The sequence below is a fragment of the Podarcis melisellensis genome, assembly GCF_964234715.1.
Source record: "Podarcis melisellensis genome assembly, chromosome: 13".
In the NCBI taxonomy this organism is placed as follows: Eukaryota; Metazoa; Chordata; class Lepidosauria; order Squamata; family Lacertidae; genus Podarcis; species Podarcis melisellensis.
This window is the reverse complement of record NC_138545.1, coordinates 19,811,925-19,831,649: the sequence shown is the minus strand read 5'-3', so window position 1 is coordinate 19,831,649 and position 19,725 is coordinate 19,811,925. Positions and strand designations below refer to the sequence as shown.

The 19,725-nt window shown below is 48.4% G+C and overlaps 1 protein-coding gene across 2 annotated transcripts in view; it reads left to right on the top strand.

Annotated features, from left to right (window-relative positions):
- The first annotated feature begins 273 nt into the window (after positions 1-273).
- TTYH1 (tweety family member 1) overlaps positions 274-19,725 on the top strand; it is a 66,590-nt gene continuing 47,138 nt past the window's right edge. For both annotated transcript variants that reach the window (XM_081885981.1, XM_081885980.1), the window contains exon 1: positions 274-515. In XM_081885981.1, coding sequence (XP_081742107.1) covers positions 390-515 — 126 coding nt within the window. In that variant the 5' untranslated portion in view covers positions 274-389. The remainder of the gene's footprint in view (positions 516-19,725) is intronic.

Below are 19,725 nucleotides of genomic sequence, written 5' to 3'. Positions count from 1 at the left end.
GTGCGTTTTCTCCCACTCTGCATCCGCTTTAAATCTGATCAGCGATGCCTTGTATTTATTGCGTCGAGGGACAGATCCACTTGGGGGAGCTATTAGTCTCTCTGACAGGTCGGGCGAGACAAGGGCTGATTTAAATCACGGCGACGGGCGCAGCGCTCGCTAGATGGCGCTGCGCCTTCCACGGTCCTCTTCCCCCACCACCTAGCCCTCCCCCCCTTTATTTCCCCAACCATCACTCCCCCTCCCCAATATCCCGCGCGGATAAGCCCTGATGTTCTGCACTGCCTCCCTGCACATCATTCCCCGACATCCATCCGTGTGCCAGCATGGGGGGCCGGCGACCAGCGCGGTGAGCGGGCTTGGGGTTGTGGGCGCCCCGCGTCGGAGGGATGGGGTCCCCCCAGGGGTATCGAGCTTCGTGGTGGACGTTCCTCTTGCACCAGGCGCCGCACATCAACTTCCAGTTTGAAGCCGTGGGGAGCGAATTTGCCCCGGAGGACTGGGGGTATCAGCAGGTGAGCGCCACGGCGATGCCCAGAGTGGGCATGGGTTTGCAGGATCTGTGGGGTCAGCGAGCCAGGCAGAAATCAGCCAGGGCTGTGGGAAAGATGAAGTGAATGAGAGAGGCGAGAGAAGGAGGAAGGGGGCAGGCGGGGGCGGGAGGAGAAGGTGAGGGGAGAGAGGGAGAGGTGGGGGTGGAAAAGAGGGGAATATGGAAAGGGCTTTTGAATGCGCGGAATTAAGATGTGCGCCCGTAGAATTAAAATGCGTGCGCGCAGGCAGAGCTATTTGGATGGAAGGATAGATGAATGGAGGAGCAATCAGGACGGGATGGCAAAGATTAAGGGTGGGAAACCAGAGGGAAGCAAGACGGGTGGGGAAGGAAATCAGAGTGCAAAGATGTGGTCCAAAGAAGAGGAATACCTGGATGGAGAAAATGAGAAGAGTTGAGGGAGAAGGGGGAGAAAGTGAGCAGCGGATAATGTAATGCTAAAGGAGGGAGGGAAAGGAGCAGAATGGGGGTGAAAGGGGGACTTGTGGGAAAGGGAAGGAGAGGTGAGGAGAGGTAATGGGGCAGCTAGTGAGAGGGGGGTGGGCTGGAGGAGAGGGGGAGGGAGGATGGGGGAGGGAGGGAGGGAACCTGACAGGATGCTCTGGGAAAGATGGAGGACCAGATCGAGAGATAAGGGAAGAAGGATGGAGCTGGAACTACACACAGAGCGAAAGAAGAGGATAAAATGTGGGGCAGGAGGAGACAGGTGCCAGGGAGGGAGGGCTAAGGAGGTCCAAGGAGCATCTCTCATGTGTCAAGAAGCTCCAGCTTTGAAGTCAAGGAGGAGCCATCAGTGGTCCAGGTGTGTGTGTTGAGGTTGCATCCGTGGAGGGAGGCTCAGCTGTCGAGAGACTCGCCTGCCTCAGATTTCTGCAGCCCCTTGTCATAGCTGATGAGGCTCAGCAGCCTCTTCCCGTGTGCAGTGTGTCTTATCTGGGGCGACTCACTTAGGACTCTCCTTCTACAAACAGAGAGACCAGACTGGCTCAGAGAGAGAGAGAGAGCGCACACTTGTGTAGTGGCATGTAATGTGCGAACTAGCTGCACACAGATATGGCCCCAAGAGCCGTTCTTGCGGTTGCATCCGCCCGAAAATGAAGGGTTGTGTGAAAATGAAAGGCAGCTGATTTATCTGCATTATTAGCCTGGTTCACACGTTAATGCCTCTCCCTCGCTGCACAAGCGAAGGCGCATGAGTGCAGCTGAGGACATGTTGAGCTTCCACTGTGTGCAGATCAGCTCTGTGGCTGTGTAGATGCGGCCTCTGCATCTGCGTTCCTAATCCCACTTCATCTATTCCTCAAAGCAACATTTTATTTCTCAGCCTTTTGAGTCTTAATTTCAACACAAATTGGAGCACACCCAATATTAATTTAGGAGTCTGGGATGCTGCTTATGTTATCCAGGCCAGGTTTTCCCAATGGGTGCCCTCCAGATTCCCCCCCCCCCGACTACAACTCCCATCAGCCTCAGCATGGCCAATGGGCAGGGGAGATGGGCGCTGGAATCTAAAACATCTGGAGAACACCAGGTTCTGAAGGCTTGCCTAAACGGGCAGTGGAAAGTCTTTCTTTCCTATTATCTGCTACTGCAGATCCTTTTAATTGAAAATGCCAAGGCTGAGGTTGGGGCCTTCTGCATGCAGAAAGGCTGTGCATACAACATAGATTTAAAACACACACAAGCACACACACACACCCTTTGAACTGTAGTTTACCCCTGACAGAACTATAATTCCTGGCACCCTTAGGAAACTACGGTTCCTGGGATTCTGGCAGGTGGGGATGCTTTCAATGTGCTTTCAATGTATGCTGTGCGTGTACTCTTGTCACCGAGGCCCCCATCTCTACTACATGTTTAAAGCAGGATAATGCCACTTTAAACCGCCATGGATTCCACCCAAAGAATCCTGGGAGCTGAGAACAGAGCTGCAGTTAGTTTAACAGTCCATTCATATTCCCAGGGAACTCTGGGAGAGGAGCAGGGGGTCTCCTAGCAACTCTCTGCACCCTTAGCAAACTACAAGTCCCAAGATTCTTTGGGGGGGGGGAGAGCCATGACTGTTTGAAGTGGCATGATAGTGTGGTTAAATGTACCGTGCAAATGGTGCCTTCTTAGGCTGTGGTCTATACAATTTGAAATTAAATTGTTAACTTTGGTCCATCCCAACATCGTAACTTCTCTGTAAAATCTAGTTGCTCCTTCAGTCACCTCTGCTGATTTCTCTTATGTGTTTTCTTTCCCCCAAGCTGGGAAGGAAAGCGTGAAAAGAGAGAAGTAGATCATTTATCTGTCCTTTTATCTAAGACATGAACAGGCTCCTTCTTAACCCGAGCCACAAAAGCTAGCTTGCCAAATTTACCAAATGGGGATTTGGGCACAAACCACTGTGGACAATATGACTAACTGATGCTGCTTTGCCAATTACATCCTGCCTAACCCAATTTGTCAGATTGTACCTTGTGGAACTAACCACCACATGATTTGGACGCCGCAAAAGAAATTTGGTGTATTATTTTGGAAGAGTAGAATCACCAAAGCTACACTAGCAAATACCAAAACGAACAAAGTCAAAGAGGTAATGTCTAGGAACCTAGGGAACTGCCTTCTTCTCTATCAGATCATTGGTCCATCTAGCTCAGTATTGTCCACACTGACTGGCAGCAGTTCTCCAGTTTTTCAGCCAGGGGTCTACTCCCTACCTGGAGACAGCAGGGATTGAACCTGGGACTTTCTGCATGCAATCTTGATCACCCAGTGCACTCAGATGACTTGCACCGCACCACCCTCAGAGACATGACTGGGATATAAGAAAGAGCCTTCATCCTTAGCAGAAGAACCTTAATAACAACAACAAATGGCCCCTTGTCTCCCTAGAGACTAACACATTTTATTATGGCATACGGTTTCATGGACTAGAGCCCAGTCCATCAGATGTTGGATCTGATTAAGTGTCCTGTAGTCCTACAACAGCTAATGCTGTAATAAAACATAAAAAGCAACATTAGCCATCTTGGTCCATCAGGTGGAGGGAGGGGGAGGGGGAAATCCAACAATCCACATTGGGCAATACTTTTTTGTTAGGACCAACCAAATGTTATGAAACAGTGGCAAGGGTCCGAGTTCTCCAGAACGCTCCTCAGGCAAGATGCTCCACAATAAAGCAAGAGGAGGGGGGTGTTGAGCACAAAAATTAGGTTGTATGTTGTAGTAGTTAAAATGTGTTAGACTGTGTGCACACCATACATTTAAAGCACATTTCCTCCTCCAGCCCCCGGTTTCAGATGTGCTTTAAAAGGTATGCTGTGTACACAGCCCTTAGTCTTGCACTAAAACAGAGTAACACGGCTACCTCTCTGGACATTGTTAATGAAAAGAGATTGCCCCAATTCGGCTCCTCTGAGGGGTCTTTGCCGTGTCTTCTGAATTCCATCGGTGGTCTAGCTTAGGCCAGCCGCTTCGCTTCAACGGTGCTGAATTTCAACAGATGCTTTAAAAACAACAATGTGGGCAATTGTTGAATAAATGACACAGCCGTTGCTCATTCTCCTGGTGTGTCAGTCAGAGAGTCAGGTCTGCCTTGGCAATGCCTCGCGTGCATTCTGTAATCTTCCCACAACAGCCAACGCTGTTTCAAGTACTCATTGAGTCCCTGAAGGACCCTCCTGTGGTCCATCCCACTTTGGAACGGAGCTGCGCTCTCAGTGGGAGCACAACATCTCACAGCAATTAGTTCTCCTGCCCCATCGGTGAAAGAGTCAGAGAGACATTGTGAGGTGGACCATGGGAGGCCCTCTGGTGCATTTTGGGTACTGTGATTGTTTTGTACCAAATTTTCCCAGCATTGAGTTGCAGGAGCCACTTGTAGATTTGGGTGAAATTTATAATGTTTAAAAGAGACTAGAAAACATGGCCCTCGGATAAGCATGATGCCAGGCTGTTCCTAACCTGTTTCCTAAACCAAATACTTGTGTCGTTGAGTGGCAAATAAACTCACTCGCTGGACCCCTGCAAAGAGTCTTTGAATGGAAGAGTTCTCATTTCCATTCAAAGCACTGGGGCTGTTGTTGCCTGGCCCAAGTGGGATGGGTGGTGGCGAGCTCAGGGAGCGACCTCGATGGGAACAGAAAGTTCTTTGGAAGTTCTGAGCTATGAATGCAGAAGCTCCTGTTGTTCCTACAAGACTAGTATGCTTGACAAAGGAGAGCCCTATTGTGAATCCACACATTATGCGAAATCAGGACATTCACAGCCAGTTTGGTTCAGTGCAAGGCCTGCTCTATCCAGGCAGAATCCAGCTCCTGTTGCTCTGTCCCAGCTTCTGCCAACCTAGCAGTTTGAAAGCACACCAGTGCAAGTAGATAGATAGGTACTGCTGCGGCGGGAAGGTAAACGGTGTTTCCGTGCACTTTGGCTCTTATCATGGTTCTCTGTGAGCCAGAAGCAGTTCAATCATGCTGGCCACATGACCCAGAAAGTTGTCTGTTGGCAAATGCTGGCTCCCTCGGCCTGAAAGCGAAATGAGCGCCACACCGCATAGTCGCCTTTGACTGGACTTAACTGTCCAGTGGTCCTTTAACTTTTTACCTTACCTTACCCAGGCAGAAGACGAAAGTGGTATGAACCCTGCGGTGGTAAGGCAGACTGTTATGATCACAGGTTATGTACACACTATACCTTTAAAGCACATTTGAAACACATTGTTTGCCTCAAAGAATCCTGGGCATTGTAGTTTACTCCCTCACAGTTACCATTCCCAGCAACCAATAATAATAGATTGCAGTGCCCATAATTCTTTCGGGGGAAGAATGTGCTTCAAAGGTGCTTCAAAGGTACAGTGAGTATACACCGTAGCGTGGGGGGTGCAGGGGGGCTGGCCGCACCGGGCGCAACATCTGGGGGTTAGGGTTAGGGGGCGCAAATCCACGGGTTAGGGGGCGCAAATTACTTGCCTTGCCCCGGGTGCTGACAACCCATGCTACGCCACTGAGTATACAGCTTCAGACTGCAGCTAGGGACACCTGTTTTGAATGCTGCCCCTTGTTTTGTTTTTAAAATCCTGCTATTAAGAATTATACACATAACCCAGCACATTCCCTGTCAGGGTGGTTTCTGTGTGTGGAGAGTTTTCAAAAATATAATCGTCTACCACCACCCATCTGCAGCTTCAAGTGGTACAGTCCAATCCTCAGATCTATACCACTTCATTCTACTTCCTGTGTAGTGTTGACTATGCCTGACTCACTCCAAAGCATAGGAACCGACTCCTAGGGGCCGAGGTCCCTTCGGACCCCCATAAAATATTTGAGGGTGGCACGCCTTGCCAAAGTGGATGGGCATTGCCATTCATGTGTGTGTGTGTGTTGTGATCCATTATGTGGGGCAGAGCTTACCTCCCACCACCAATATTTTATTCAAGTTGGCACTCCTGCTCCAAAGGAAGTGTGCATAGGATTGTAGCCTAAGATGGCGGGGTTCTGGACCGTACCACTTCAAATTACAGGTTGTGAAGAATCATGTTTGTGATTGCTTCCCTTGTGTTTAAAAATGGGGGGGGGGGAGTTCCCTACATGTAGCAAAGTGGTACATTAAGGAAAGGGTTATGCCTTATTCTCTTAAGTCTGGGTTTTGTCACCTTGTATTTTGTTGTCAAACTGAATTTCATCACACGGCCACACACAGAACTGAGTTTCACCACAGAATCCAAGTCCCGTCACCAAATCCCTCCTGTTTTCCACCCTGCCTGGTTTCCTAAAAAGGAACACCAGCTGCTACCAAAGAGAGAGAAAGAGGGGGGGGGGAATCCCTTGTACTCTGAGACCAACGCGAAGTGCTGTGATTAAGCGAGCTCATGCAAATCTATTTCATTTGATTCAATTAGAGAATTTGGGTTTTCTGGTCACATAAAATGTAGGACGCCCTTCTTGACACCCTCCCTTCATAACCTTCTTTTAGAAATGCGGTTCAGACAGATCTCCACAAGGCTCTCCTTCTTCTCCCATGCCGTGAGCCTTTTCTTTCTTTCTTTTCTTTTTTTACAGCTTTTCTTTTTTAAACACTCTTCTTCCTGAACATCCTTTTAAAGATGTGAATGCGAAAAACCCGGCATGGTATAAATAATTTATCTTTTATATAGCTCTTACTCCTGGCAGTTCTTCACAGTTCTCATCTCTGCCCTGCCTATTTCACTGTTTCCCTGAGAAGAAGAGCTCACGCAGCCTTAATACATGCCCCATTGTGGCACTGCCAAGGTGTGGCTGCAGCCTTTCTTTCACTTACCTCTCTCGCTGAGCCCCCAGGGAGAGGCACCAGGCAGGGCTGGCGTCAGTGCCCAACATTGCTGGGTGGTTGTCGGGGCCCGAGTTGATCCCTGTCTGGCCCTCTCCCCTTTTATGGTGTTCCAGTGAGCTCTGCTTCAACTTGGAGCCACCATTTAAATTACATTCAAATCCCTGGAGCACCCCCAATGCAGACTCAAGAGGAGCTCTGCTGAATCAGACCTAAGGGCTCTATAATCCAGCAACCCATTTCGCAGATTGGCCAACCAGGCACCCACGGGAAGCTCACATGCAAGACAGGAGGGCAATAGCTCTTTTCTGCTGGTGTTCTCCAGCAACAGTGACCCCCCCCCTGCCATACACACCTTTAAAGGAGATTCAAATCACATCCCTCCCACCCCATGAAAGAATCCTGGGGACCCCAGCTTTCCCCATACAGGGTTATAATACCCAGCATATTAACAAACTACAGTTCCCATGAATTTGGGGAGGGTAAAGGTAAAGGGACCACCGACCATTAGGTCCAGTCGTGACCAACTCTGGGGTTACGGTGCTAATCTCGCTTTATTGGCCGAGGGAGCCGGCGTACAGCTTCTGGGTCATGTGGCCAGCATGACTAAGCCGCTTCTGGTGAACCAGAGCAGCGCACGGAAATGCTGTTTACCTTCCTGCCGGAGCGGTACCTATTTATCTATTTGCACTTTGATGTGCTTTTGAACTGCTAGGTTGGCAGGGGCAGGGACCCAGCAACAGGAGCTCACCCCGTCATGGGGATTTGAACCGCCGACCTTCTGATCGGCAAGTCCTAGGCTCTGTGGTTTAACCTACAGTGAGGGTAGGATGTGCTTTGAATGTGCTTTAAAGGTATAGTGGGTATACCCACACTCACCAGCCCTACTGAAGAGGCTGCTCATGAGGATGGAGGAACATCACCCAGCTATTGCTTTATTGCTTTAATATGTTGTACACCGCTTTGAGGTTTTTAGTAGAAGTATAAAGTGGTAAATAAATAAATAAATAAATAAAGCAGCTTCAAGTCTCACCCAAAGAAGAGAAAGGCATCACTCAGACCCCCCCAAGTGTCCCTGTTTTCCAGGGATAGCAGCCCCACATTAACAGCAGCTGTCCCGGTTTCTGATTTGATCCTCCCAGAATGTCCCACTTTTCCTTAGGACGTTCCTATTTTCATCGGAGAAATGTTGGAAGGTATGGAGTTTTCCGGCCCCTGAGCCAAGGAGATAAGTAACCTTTAGAAGACATCTGAAGGCAGCCCTCTTTAGTTTTATTATGTTTTTTATATATGTTGGAAGCCTCGCAGTTTGGTTGGGGCAAGCCAGTCTGATGGTTGGGATATAAATAATAAAATTATTATTATTATGGAATAGGTCGTCCCTATTTTCATTGGAGAAATGTTGGAGGATATACATCATTTAAAAAAAGAATACAAAGGATTTGTCTGTATACAGATCTGTATAAGCTAATTTATAGGTCTGGGTGCAAAATGTGGAAATAATACTGGAAGAAGTATAAAGCCATTGTGAATGGTAGCCATCGCTAGCCAAATCTGCCACAAATTCATCTAAACCCATTTTAAATCTGTCCAGGTGGGTGGCTGTCATGGCAAAAAACACCAACCACCTGCACAGCCCAGAACTTTCATGAATGTAAATACCTCAAATAGCAAAAGAACGTACAAACATAAAATGATCAAACTCTCATGTCATAACAGATTACGGAAGTAATTCCACAAAAATACAAGGCATTTGTGTCACCATTTAAATTCCCCACAATGCCCCAGAGCGCCTTCACATTGCAAAAGTTCAGCTCTAGTTAGCCTTGATTTCCGCAGGCAAATGTAGGTGGGAAAGCTGTTGTTTTGTTACAGCTAGCTGCTAAAAAAATTGGGTCAGGAATCCTTGCCAATCTACTGAAAGAAAGAAGATTCCACCTAAACATTAGGAAGAACTTCCTGACAGTAAGAGCTGTTCGACAGTGGAATTTGCTGCCAAGGAGTGTGGTGGAGTCTCCTCCTTTGGAGGTCTTTAAGCAGAGGCTTGACAACCATATGTCAGGAGTGCTCTGGTGGTGTTTCCTGCTTGGCAGGGGGTTGGACTCGATGGCCCTTGTGGTCTCTTCCAACTCTATGATTCTATGATTCTACTGCAACATCGCTCAGAGATCTATTAGCAGATCCCAACCTGCCTTCTACCAGCTGTAAACAAGAGGTGGTGGTGGACTTTGGGCCTGGGGGACAAAAGTGTCCCCCTCCGGTCTCCCTCTGTGGCCCTCAGGACTCAAGCCAGACCCTTCCTCAAGCGCCTTAAACTGCGATAATGCCTCTTCCTTGGGCGACATCCACACCACAGAGCTTTCCCCCAGAGAGCAACAGTTCCCAGCACCCTTAACAAACTGGGTGCTTGTTCTGGGGTGGGAGGGCAGAAGCCCTGTGCTTTGAATGTACGATGTGAGTGTGACCTTGCCTACCTGCATGGAGGATGAAGAGGTTTCTTTGTGGAAGGAACTCTGGTGTTTGTGTGGCTGGAATACAGCCTACACGGTACAAGAGTGGCATCTGTTGCCTGCCCACGTTGTTCCCCTGGCACTGCCCACCACTGTTTTCAAGCCCCAGGAAATTGCTCACAAATGAATACGGAAAATATGAAGAAAAAACACCACCACATTTCCCCACCTCTGCTCTAAAGCATACTTAAAGGCAGAAAGGGAGACTCCTCTCCTCTTTGTCTCACACGGCACCCCTTGAAAACATACTCTCCCCGCTTCTTTTATCCCTCTGTTGATGGTTTAGGTCATAGAGTAGAATCATAGAGTTGGAAGGGACTCTGAGGGTCATCCGGTCCAACCCCCTGCAATGAAGGAATCTCAGCTAAAGCATCCTTGACATAGAATCGTAGATGTATAGTTAGAAACCACATGCCCTAAGCCTACCCCTTCTATCACCTTCTGTCACCTATCTGGCTTGTGGCAGTGCCAGATCACTGGCCTCCATTGCAGGAACCACTGCCCACTTCCTATCATACACCCTGAGCCATATATATATAGAAAGGGACACGGGTGGCACTGTGGTCTAAACCACTGAGCCTATTGGGCATGCTGACTGGAAGGTCGGCGGTTCGAATCCCTGCAACGGGGTGAGCTCCCGTTGCTCTGTCCCAGCTCCGGCCACCTAGCAGTTTGAAAGCACACCAGTGCAAGTAGATAAATAGGTACTGCTGCAGCGGGAAGGTAAACGGTGTTTCCGTGTGCTGTGGTTTCCGTCACAGTGTTTCGTTGCTCCACAAGCGGCTTAGTCATGCTGGCCACATAACCCGGAAAGCTGTCTGTGGACAAACACTGGCTCCCTCGGCCGGAAAGCGAGATGAGCACCGCAACCCCATAATCGTCTTTGATCGGACTTAGCCGTCCAGGGGTCCTTTACCTTTTTACACACACACACACACACACACACACACACACACACACACACACACACACAGTGGTACCTCAGGTTAAGAACTTAATTCATTCTGGAGGTCTGTTTTTAACCTGAAACTGTTCTTAACCTGAAGCACCACTTTAGCTAATGGGGCCTCCCACTGCCGCCGCACTGCTGCTGCACGATTTCTGTTCTCATCCTGAAGCAAAGTTCTTAACCCGAGGTAATATTTCTGGGTTAGCGGAGTCTGTAACCTGAAGCGTATGTAACCTGAAGCGTATGTAACCCGAGGTACCACTGTATATATAGAGAGAGAGAGAAAGAGAGAGAAGTACACCACCAGCCACCAGCCACCAACCACCGCAATTTGTGTACAATTGTGTATAAACAAACTAAGCAGATAAAACTGCCAGATTAAATTATAAATTATACACAGCCTTACTTGCCAATGGCACCACCAGATCTGGCAGGGCCAGCATGGACTGTATTACTTAGAGTATGTACTGGATTTTCCTCCAAATTTGGCAACATGTCACATTTTGAGGGGAAAACGCAAAGCATCGTTGGAATGGAATAATGAAACTGAACATATTTATAGCATCTGAGTGTGGAAGTGTGCATTTGGGGTTGCATAAGCATGTGTTGATGTGCATTTTGAGAGAAAAAGGGGGGGGAATAGCTGGTTTCGGACTTCCCCAATCCCCATTGGACAGTATCTGGGACTTCTTCTGACCTTTGGCTCTTCTCCCACACACCTGTTCATAGATTGCTTCTTCAGGTTCTGATCTTTACCTGGCTCTTGGAGGACTGCTTGAAATCAGAAGAGCATCACATACCGCTTCTACTTTGAATGTTAATTACTCACATAGGAATGACGTCATATCCAATGCAGGCACCCCATGTGATGGAATTATTGCTCGTGTGTCGCTAGTAGAACCTAGATGCATTCTCCAGAAGGGCTGCCCCTCTCCCTCCCTGTCCATCTGTATTGCCAACATTAAGGCTGCAAGTACCATTGCACAGATAGCCAAAACAGTATCTCCCACGTACCAGAGGGAGGTACAGTGGTACCTCGGGTTAAGAACTTAATTCATTCCAGAGGTCCGTTCTTAACCTGAAACGGTTCTTAACCTGAAGCACCACTTTAGCTAATGGGGCCTCCTGATGCTGCTTCACCGCTTAGCATGTGATTTCTATTCTTATCCTGGGGCAAAGTTCTTAACCTGGAGCAACCACTTCCTGGTTAGCAGAGTTTGTAAGCTGAAGCGTCTGTAAGCCAAAGTGTCTGTAACCCGAGGTACCACTGTATTCAACAGGCTTGGAGGAACCCCCAAGGTTCGCAGCAATACAAAAATAATTCTGGGGGGAAACCCCCACATGGGGGACCTCTAAAACAACCCCATGAGGGTTGAGCATGCTCAGTGGCCACAGAATGCTGAGTGACTGTTGCGGGTGGGAACTGTGAACCAGGAGGGAGAGGACACAGAATAGAGCAACTTGAACTGGAGCATGCCACACACTGCAACATTGTGTTGCCGTTCCCACTTGAAGCATTCCAGTGCAGTGGTACCTCGGGTTACATACGCTTCAGGTTACAGACTCCGCTAACCCAGAAATAATACCTTGGGTTAAGAACTTTGCTTCAGGATGAGAACAGAAATCGTGGTCCGGTGGGGCGGCAGCAGCGGGAGGCCCCATTAGCTAAAGTGGTGCTTCAGGTTAAGAACAATTTCAGGTTAATAACAGACCTCCAGAACAAATTAAGTACTTAACCCGAGGTACCACTGTAGTGAAAGTTTGCAGGTAGCATGTAGTCCACAGCAGGGGTGGAGAAAAATAAGACTGTAGGCCACTGCCGGACCACGTGCCAATGTCTAATCGACCCCGACAAGCACACCTCCTGGCTGCTAGGAGCTTTGCAACAAATGATGCATGGGGCGGACCTTGAGTTGCATTCACATGGTAGCTTATTCCATTTTCATTGACATTTCCCTATTAATTTCCACATCATATCTGCACTTTCACATAATGTAAAAGCCACTTCTGGAACTATACAGTTGAACTGGTGTGGAATGTAGTGTAAATTTAACACCCCTTTCCATATTTTTTGCAAACATTTTTTTTCCCCTGGAAGCAAATATCATGGAAACTTGCCCTATATTCCTCAAGAAGGGGCTTTTCTGTTGTGTGAATGCTCAAACATAATGCAGAACTTAACAATTAAGAGAAAGGTCTGGAAAGGTCCTGTGAATTCAGCCTTGGTGGGACCAAGTAAGGCATTTGTATTCTTAAAGAGTAGTGGATACTCCAGATCACTTAGCGCAGATTAGTTAACTGTTCAAAGATCCTGAGTACAGACACTCTTGCTTTGCAATCTAAAGCATCAGAATTCTGGAAGGCAATGCTGATCATACAACAAGGCTGGAGTTAAATCATCTCTAGTTTTAAGCAGTACAATCCTGCCTCCACTTTTTCATGCTTGAAAATCAGAGGGACTTGCATGTATTTGGGTGCTCGACTGCAGTCTTATGGACCACTCCTATCTGTGTTTACTGAGAACTGTGTCCCATTAAATTCCATGGGGCTTCTTTCCGTTTAAGTATATTTCTATTTAGGATTGCAGCCGTAGTATGTGTATGTGGGCAGAATATACTGATTCTTAATAGTGGTAGATACCTGGGAAAGTGCAGATTGTCAGAAGACTGTGTGATCTGCATTGTGTAGCTTCTCAGCAGGAAGTATTAAAAAATGTGGCATTAATAGAAGCTTCTTGTGCAGGGTTGGCCCACCCACGAGGCAAGGTGAGGCAACCACCTCAGGTGACAGGATCCATAGGGACAGCAGGCCTCAGTGCATAATTTATTTGCCGCTTGTTCCTTATGTAGAACTTCACTCACCCCTTCTTCCCTGGTGGGGAGGGGCACCATTTCATGGTTCGCCTCAGGTGCCAAAATGTCTTGGGCCGGCCTTGTTTTCGTGGTAGGGTAAAGGCCTTGCCAAATCTTCCTTCTCAGAAGAGAGGTTAAAAAAAGGGAAGACTCCCAATCTTAATATCTTTTGTATGGTCCCAAGTATCATTTTCGGAGCTATATATCAAGTGGACTCCACTCCAGATTTGTGTTAGGTTTACTCCAGGCTTCCTCAACCTCGGCCCGCCAGATGTTTTGAGACTACAATTCCCATCATCCCTGACCACTGGTCCTGCTAGCTAGGGATCATGGGAGTTGTAGGCCAAAAGCATCTGGAGGACCGAGGTTGAGGAAGCCTGGTTTACTTCTTAGTTTCTTCTTCTTCTGAAGATCCCACAAGACAGTAGAGGTTTAGGATCAGAGTTCTCCTTCTCCTAGATGGGCTCCCTTCCCAGGGCTGATGAGCCCCACCTGCCCCTCACTTCACCATGTGCAGGAACTGCCTTCTTGACTATTGGTCTCATCTGCTTAATCCGCTGCAGCCTGTCTTTGCTTGCATGCAGAAGTCCCTAATTTATCAAGGCTATCCTTACTTAGGGACGTGGGTGGCACTGTGGGTTAAACCACAGAGCCTAGGACTTGCCGATCAGAAGGTTGGTGGTTCGAATCCCCACGACAGGGTGAGCTCCCGTTGCTCGGTCCCTGCTCCTGCCAACCTAGCAGCTCAAAAGCACGTCAAAGTGCAAGTAGATAAATAGGTACCGCTCTGGCGGGAAGGTAAACGGCGTTTCTGTGCGCTGCTCTGGTTCGCCAGAATCAGCTTAGCCATGCTGGCCACATGACCCAGAAGTTGTACACCGGCTCCCTCGGCCAATAAAGCGAGATGAGCACCGCAACCCCAGAGTCGGTCACGACTGGACCTAATGGTCAGGGGTCCCTTTACCTTTACTTTTCCCTTACTTAGTGTGGATGGCCAGTCGAAGCCATTCCCGGGTGCAGCCGCTGTCGCATGCTAACAGCTCCTAGGAGCTACAGGTGAGAGCTGAGTGCAGGATGGAGACCAAAGGTGGACAATCTGCCCCAGAAGGAGTGTGATGTGGCCTTCCCTTAACACCCCATATATACCATTACATTAATGAGCAGTAAATAAACAGTGATGAAAATGTTCCCCTGGGGAAGCTGCTTCTCTGAATCACCTATAGCCATATACAAGACACAGAGAGCATGTTCCTCCATCCAGTCTTTTATGAACTCACATGCAGAGCTACTTTGTAACAAGAGTGGGGGGTCATCACGTGGGAATCGTGTCCCGTTTATGACGACAACAACAAAAAGACAACAAAACAACAACAGGCTGGTTCACACCAGCTGAGAGATTTGGCTTTGGGATTAGGAGACTCAAATATTTGAAAGCGCTTTTTAAAACAATCGGATCAAATTAGCTGGATTAATGAGTGTCAGGGGATCTGTGAATTCATTCTGGATGGGGAGAGGGGAGAATGGTTTTCTGCATCCTTCTTACGTTCTAATAGTTAAGGGCTTTCCTCTTGCTTCCTCCCCCCTTCACTAACAGTCTTATTAATAAATATATTCAATTAATCAGCTAATTCATTTATTTGCCCTCCGTTGATTGATGGATCTATCCATCCATATCTCTCCCCCGATCCCTTTTGTCTTCTGCATTTCCCCTTTCTACATTCACAAGTATCGCCATCAGGTTATCTTTCTGTCTCTGCAACAGACTGAAACAGGCAGGTGGATTTATGCAGTAAAGATAACCCAGCCGTAGAGAACAGGCTTTGCATGCAAAACCTCCCAGCTTCAATCTCTGGCCTTTCCAGGTTACAGCTCTGGCTGGGGCTGAAGGGAGTTAGGAGTATAACACACCTGGAGGGCACCAGATGAAGGAAAGCAGCTCTAGAGACCTACGGTGCAGCTCCCATCATCCTGAGCCATGGCCATGCTGGCTGAAGTTGATGGGAGTTGGAGTCTCATCACTCTGGAGGTCCACAGCCTCTCCCATCCCTAGATGGGAAACTTAAATTTAAATTAGACACTTGTGGCAAAACATTGGGAAAGTGTGTTGGAACAAACATGTATCCAAATGTTTCTGAAAAGTGCAAGTAGTAAGTCCCTGTCTTACTGGCACAGGGGTGCTATTCCAGAGTACATGGGTAGCCACACTAAAAGTCTTGTTCTGAGTTACTGCAGAGTAGGCTTCTGAGATACAGTCATACCTTGGTTCTCAAACTTAATCCGTTATGGAAGTCCATTCCGAAACCAAAGCGTTCCAAAACCAAGGCGCACTTTCCCATAGAAAGTAATGCAAAATGGATGAATCCGTTCCAGGCTTTTAAAAACAACTCCTAAAACACAATTTAACATGAATTTTACTATCTGACGAGACCATTGAGCCATAAAATGAAAGCAATCAACAATATACTACAGTCACACAATCAATCAATCAGTAGCTGAGCTGAGTTTGACACAGTCACAAAAACAAAACAAAAAGAGCCGCAAAAACAAAAACACAAAATAAATAGCAAAAACAGGCAGAGCTCAGCATAACACTCAAAACGGAAGTGTGGCACTCAAAACAGAAGCATAACACTCAAAACGGAGCACATTTGGCTTCTGAAAAAGTTCACAAACCGGAACACTTATTTCCGGGTTAGTGTTTGGGTTCCAAGTTGTTTGAGTACCAAGGCGTTTGAGAACCAAGGTACCATTGTATGTGGAATTTGAGGAAGAAACTATCCTATACACCATGGTGAACCAATGGATCATTTCCTTTGCCTCGTATGGTTCAGGGTGGGATAGGGGCAAGATCGCTGGGTTCTGATCTGGCAGCTACAGGCTTGTGTGAAGAAGGGATACATGCGTGCACAAGCTCAGACTTAGCCTTTGGTTGTTGCAGTTTTGTGTTTCCAAGTCCTCATAGTTGTGGAGACAAACCCTGCTTGGGTCATTACAACCGAAGGCTTAGAAATTAAGGTGGCTACATTTGTGGGTGGGCGGATACAACTGGGTCCTCAAGGATATAGCTCTGTTCATGCTCTATAACCATGAACATGTGGACTGTGGATGGGGGGGTAAGGATTTTACCTGCAGAACCGACCCCCTGCCCACCCATTCACCAAAATATCTGAACAGAACCTGTGGGGCCAAGTTGCACCTGCATAGACTTTCGCTGTTCTGGCGGGAACCCTACGAAAAACGGGGTCCCCAACCAAACCTGTAGAGCCTCAACTGAACACCCAAAGGTGAGGGTGGCGGCAGTGGGCATGATCCGATGAATCATGAATGGGGTGTTGTGCCACCAACTTCAGTTTGCCCCCAGCCAGCCCATACCTGCCTGCCTTCTTTTTACGACATGTTCGGCGGGTGGTGTTGCCTGTCAGTTTCCCCCTCTCCTCAGTCTCAGTACAGTGGTACCTCAGGTTAAGTACTTAATTCGTTCTGGAGGTCTGTTCTTAACCTGAAGCACCACTTTAGCTAATGGGGCCTCCTGCTGCTGCCGCTCCGCCGGAGCACAATTTCTGTTCTCATCCTGAAGCAAAGTTCTTAACCTGAAGGTAATATTTCTGGGTTAGCGGAGCCTGTAACCTGAAGCGTATGTAACCTGAGGTACCACTGTACTGCCCTTGTCAAACGCAGCAGGGAGGAGGAAGATGGGGGCAAACCTAGAGTTAGCTTGCTCTGTTTCCCCTCGTTGGCTCTGGCGCCACCTACTGTTGGCCTCCTTGCCATCTGCTCTACCGATGGTTCACCAGCCACCGTAGGTACACGTTTCGCCTATCCACATCTTTCTATCCAGACATTGGATAGGCATTTCTTATTTGTGCATTTGGGGATGAAAATGTGGGTCCTGGCTTTATGGAGCCCGTGTGGTGGTGTGGCTTTGGACGGAGAGGGTTAGCTGGGTTAGGTGTGAATCCCTGCTTGGTCTATGAAGCTCAATTTCTCCCTCTCTGATCAATTTACCTCACAAGATTGCAGTGGCGTAGCATGGGTTGTCAGCACCCGGGGCAAGGCAAGTAATTTGCACCTCCTAACCCGTGGATTTGCGCCCCCTAACCCATGGATTTGCGCCCCCTAACCCTAACATGTTGCGCCCGGTGCGGCCAGGCCCCCCTGCACCCCCTACGCTACGCTACTGCAAGATTGTTGTGAGCAAGAGTGCCAACTTGAATAAAATATGTGGGGGGGCAGGTAAGCCCCACCCTGCATAACTGGTCACAAGACACTGGGGAGGCCTGGCCCCCTAAAATATTTTATGGGGGAGCCAAAGGGAACTCAGCCCCCCAAGGAATTGCCACCTATGCTTGTGAGGGCAAATGGGGCTATGAGTATGAGGGGGAATGAATGGAGGCAGGGCCAGGTAAGCACCGGGAGACCTGATCTGAGGCCTCTCTCCTCTTTGCTTTCCTAGTAGTGCTCAGTCCTTCAAAAACCGTTTAGAGGCCCATTACGTTAAATTAATTATGTCTATAACAGATGTCTCTAGTGCCAGAGGGAAAACAAACACATTCAGGGAGGCAACTGCGGAGCTGAGCTAGGGCTCGAGCGCGGGGCCAGAGAGGCCCCAGACGACCACCCAGGAAGCAGCAGGAATGGTGCTAAATGCAAAAACTGCACATGCTCAGAGTCTTTATTTTTTATTTTTTTAAAAAAAAAAAAACGAGAGTTGCTTATTTGCTCTCTTATTGCAAGCTATATCAGCAACGTGGGAGCGGCTGCGAAGCATGAAGCAGCGGAGGTGGCGGGAGAGCGCAAGACTGTTAATGGTGCGCCTGGCCCGGCTGCGCAAAGGCGGCCCCGGGGGTCTCCGATGACCCGGCTCCGATCGCGGGTGTGGCGAAGGCGCGGGAGCCGAAGCAAGCAGCCCGCGCGGTGGCAACGACCTGCCGCAGCCTGGGTCTGCACCCACTCGCGTGCAGCTGCCCGTGGGAAGCCGCCGCCCCTGCCGTGGGCAGCTCCGGGAGCGAGGAGCGCAGTCCCGGCCTGCGGGTGAGGGGGCGGGAGTTTGTGGCGGCGGCGGCGGCAGCAGCAGATTCCCTCCCAGCGCCAGCGAGGAGGCGAGCGCTCTGACTGCTGATATGTAGGTCAGGCTGAGCCTCACAGCAGCAGCTGATCCACTCTGTGTGTGTGTGTGTGTGTGTGTGTGTGTGTGTGTGTGTGTGTGTGAGAGAGAGAGAGAGAGAGAGAGAGAGAGAGAGAGAGAGAGAGAGAGAATCGCGTTTATCTCTCTATCTCTCTTGTTTCTGCCCTCCCTACTTCTATCTGACTGCTGCTCCATCTTTCTCGTGATGGGAGGAAATCGTGTGTGGAGGGGTCATATTCTCAGAGACACTCTTGTTTCTCTCATTCTCTCTCTTACTGGTAATAATAATAATAATAATATAATAATAATAATATTATAATAATAATAATAATAATAATAATAATAATAATAATAATAATAATAATAATATGTTGGTTATACCCTGCCCATCTGGCTGGGTTTCCAATAGAATATTAAATATTAAATACTGAAAACACGATAAAACATCAAACATTTAAAAAACTTTCCTCAATAGGTCTGCCTTCAGGTGTCTTCTAAAAGTCGGACAGTTGTTTATTTCCTTGACATCTGATAGGAGGGCGATCCACAGGGCAGGTGCCACCACCGAGAAGGCCCTCTGCCTGGTTTCCAGTGACACCAAAAACAAGTCCTGGAGCCCTGACTCAAAACGCGTTCCTTAATCCCCACACAGAGCCCATCAACTCATTTGATTTAGCTATCCATGGGCAGCTGCCCCCCCCAATCAAGTAAATCAATAAAAATACTTAACTGAAGTCCTGCCCCCCCCCAACATGAAGCCTGCCCTCCCTTCCATAAATCCCATGTACCTATCCCTCCCTTGAAAGCACAATTTCTTCCTGTTCAGTCCATCCCTACATTCATAGGAGCCCATTCCTAGCGGCTGCGGGGGCTTCATCCCCAACAATAAAATATTTGAGGGAGCAGGGCCCCCACAAAGTTCATGGGTACTCCCATTCAAATGGTGTGGGTGCACTGCGTCATGTGATCGGTTATGTGGGGCAGGGCTTACCAGGACCCCCACAATATATTTATTCAAGTTGTCACCCCTGCCTTAGCTACATTGTTCGTCCTTTTTCATTCTGCTCTTCCTCCAAGGAATTTACAGTGGTGTACAAGATTCTCCCTCAGCCCATGCGATCGGTCACATCCATGCTGCACATTTAACGCATGTGGCTTCCCCCAAAGAATTCTGAGAATGGTATCTTCTTCGCAGTGCTGTGAATTGTCACACTGTGAGGGGTAAAAACTGCAGTTCCTGGTATTCCATGTGCATTAGGGACCCCTGACCATTAGGTCCAGTCATGACCGACTCTGGGGTTGCGGCGCTCATCTTGCTTTATTGGCCGAGGGAGCCAGCATACAGCTTCCGGGTCATGTGGCCAGCATGACTAAGCCGCTTCTGGCGAACCAGAGCAGTGCACGGAAACACCATTTACCTTCCCGCCGGAGTGGTACCTATTTATTTA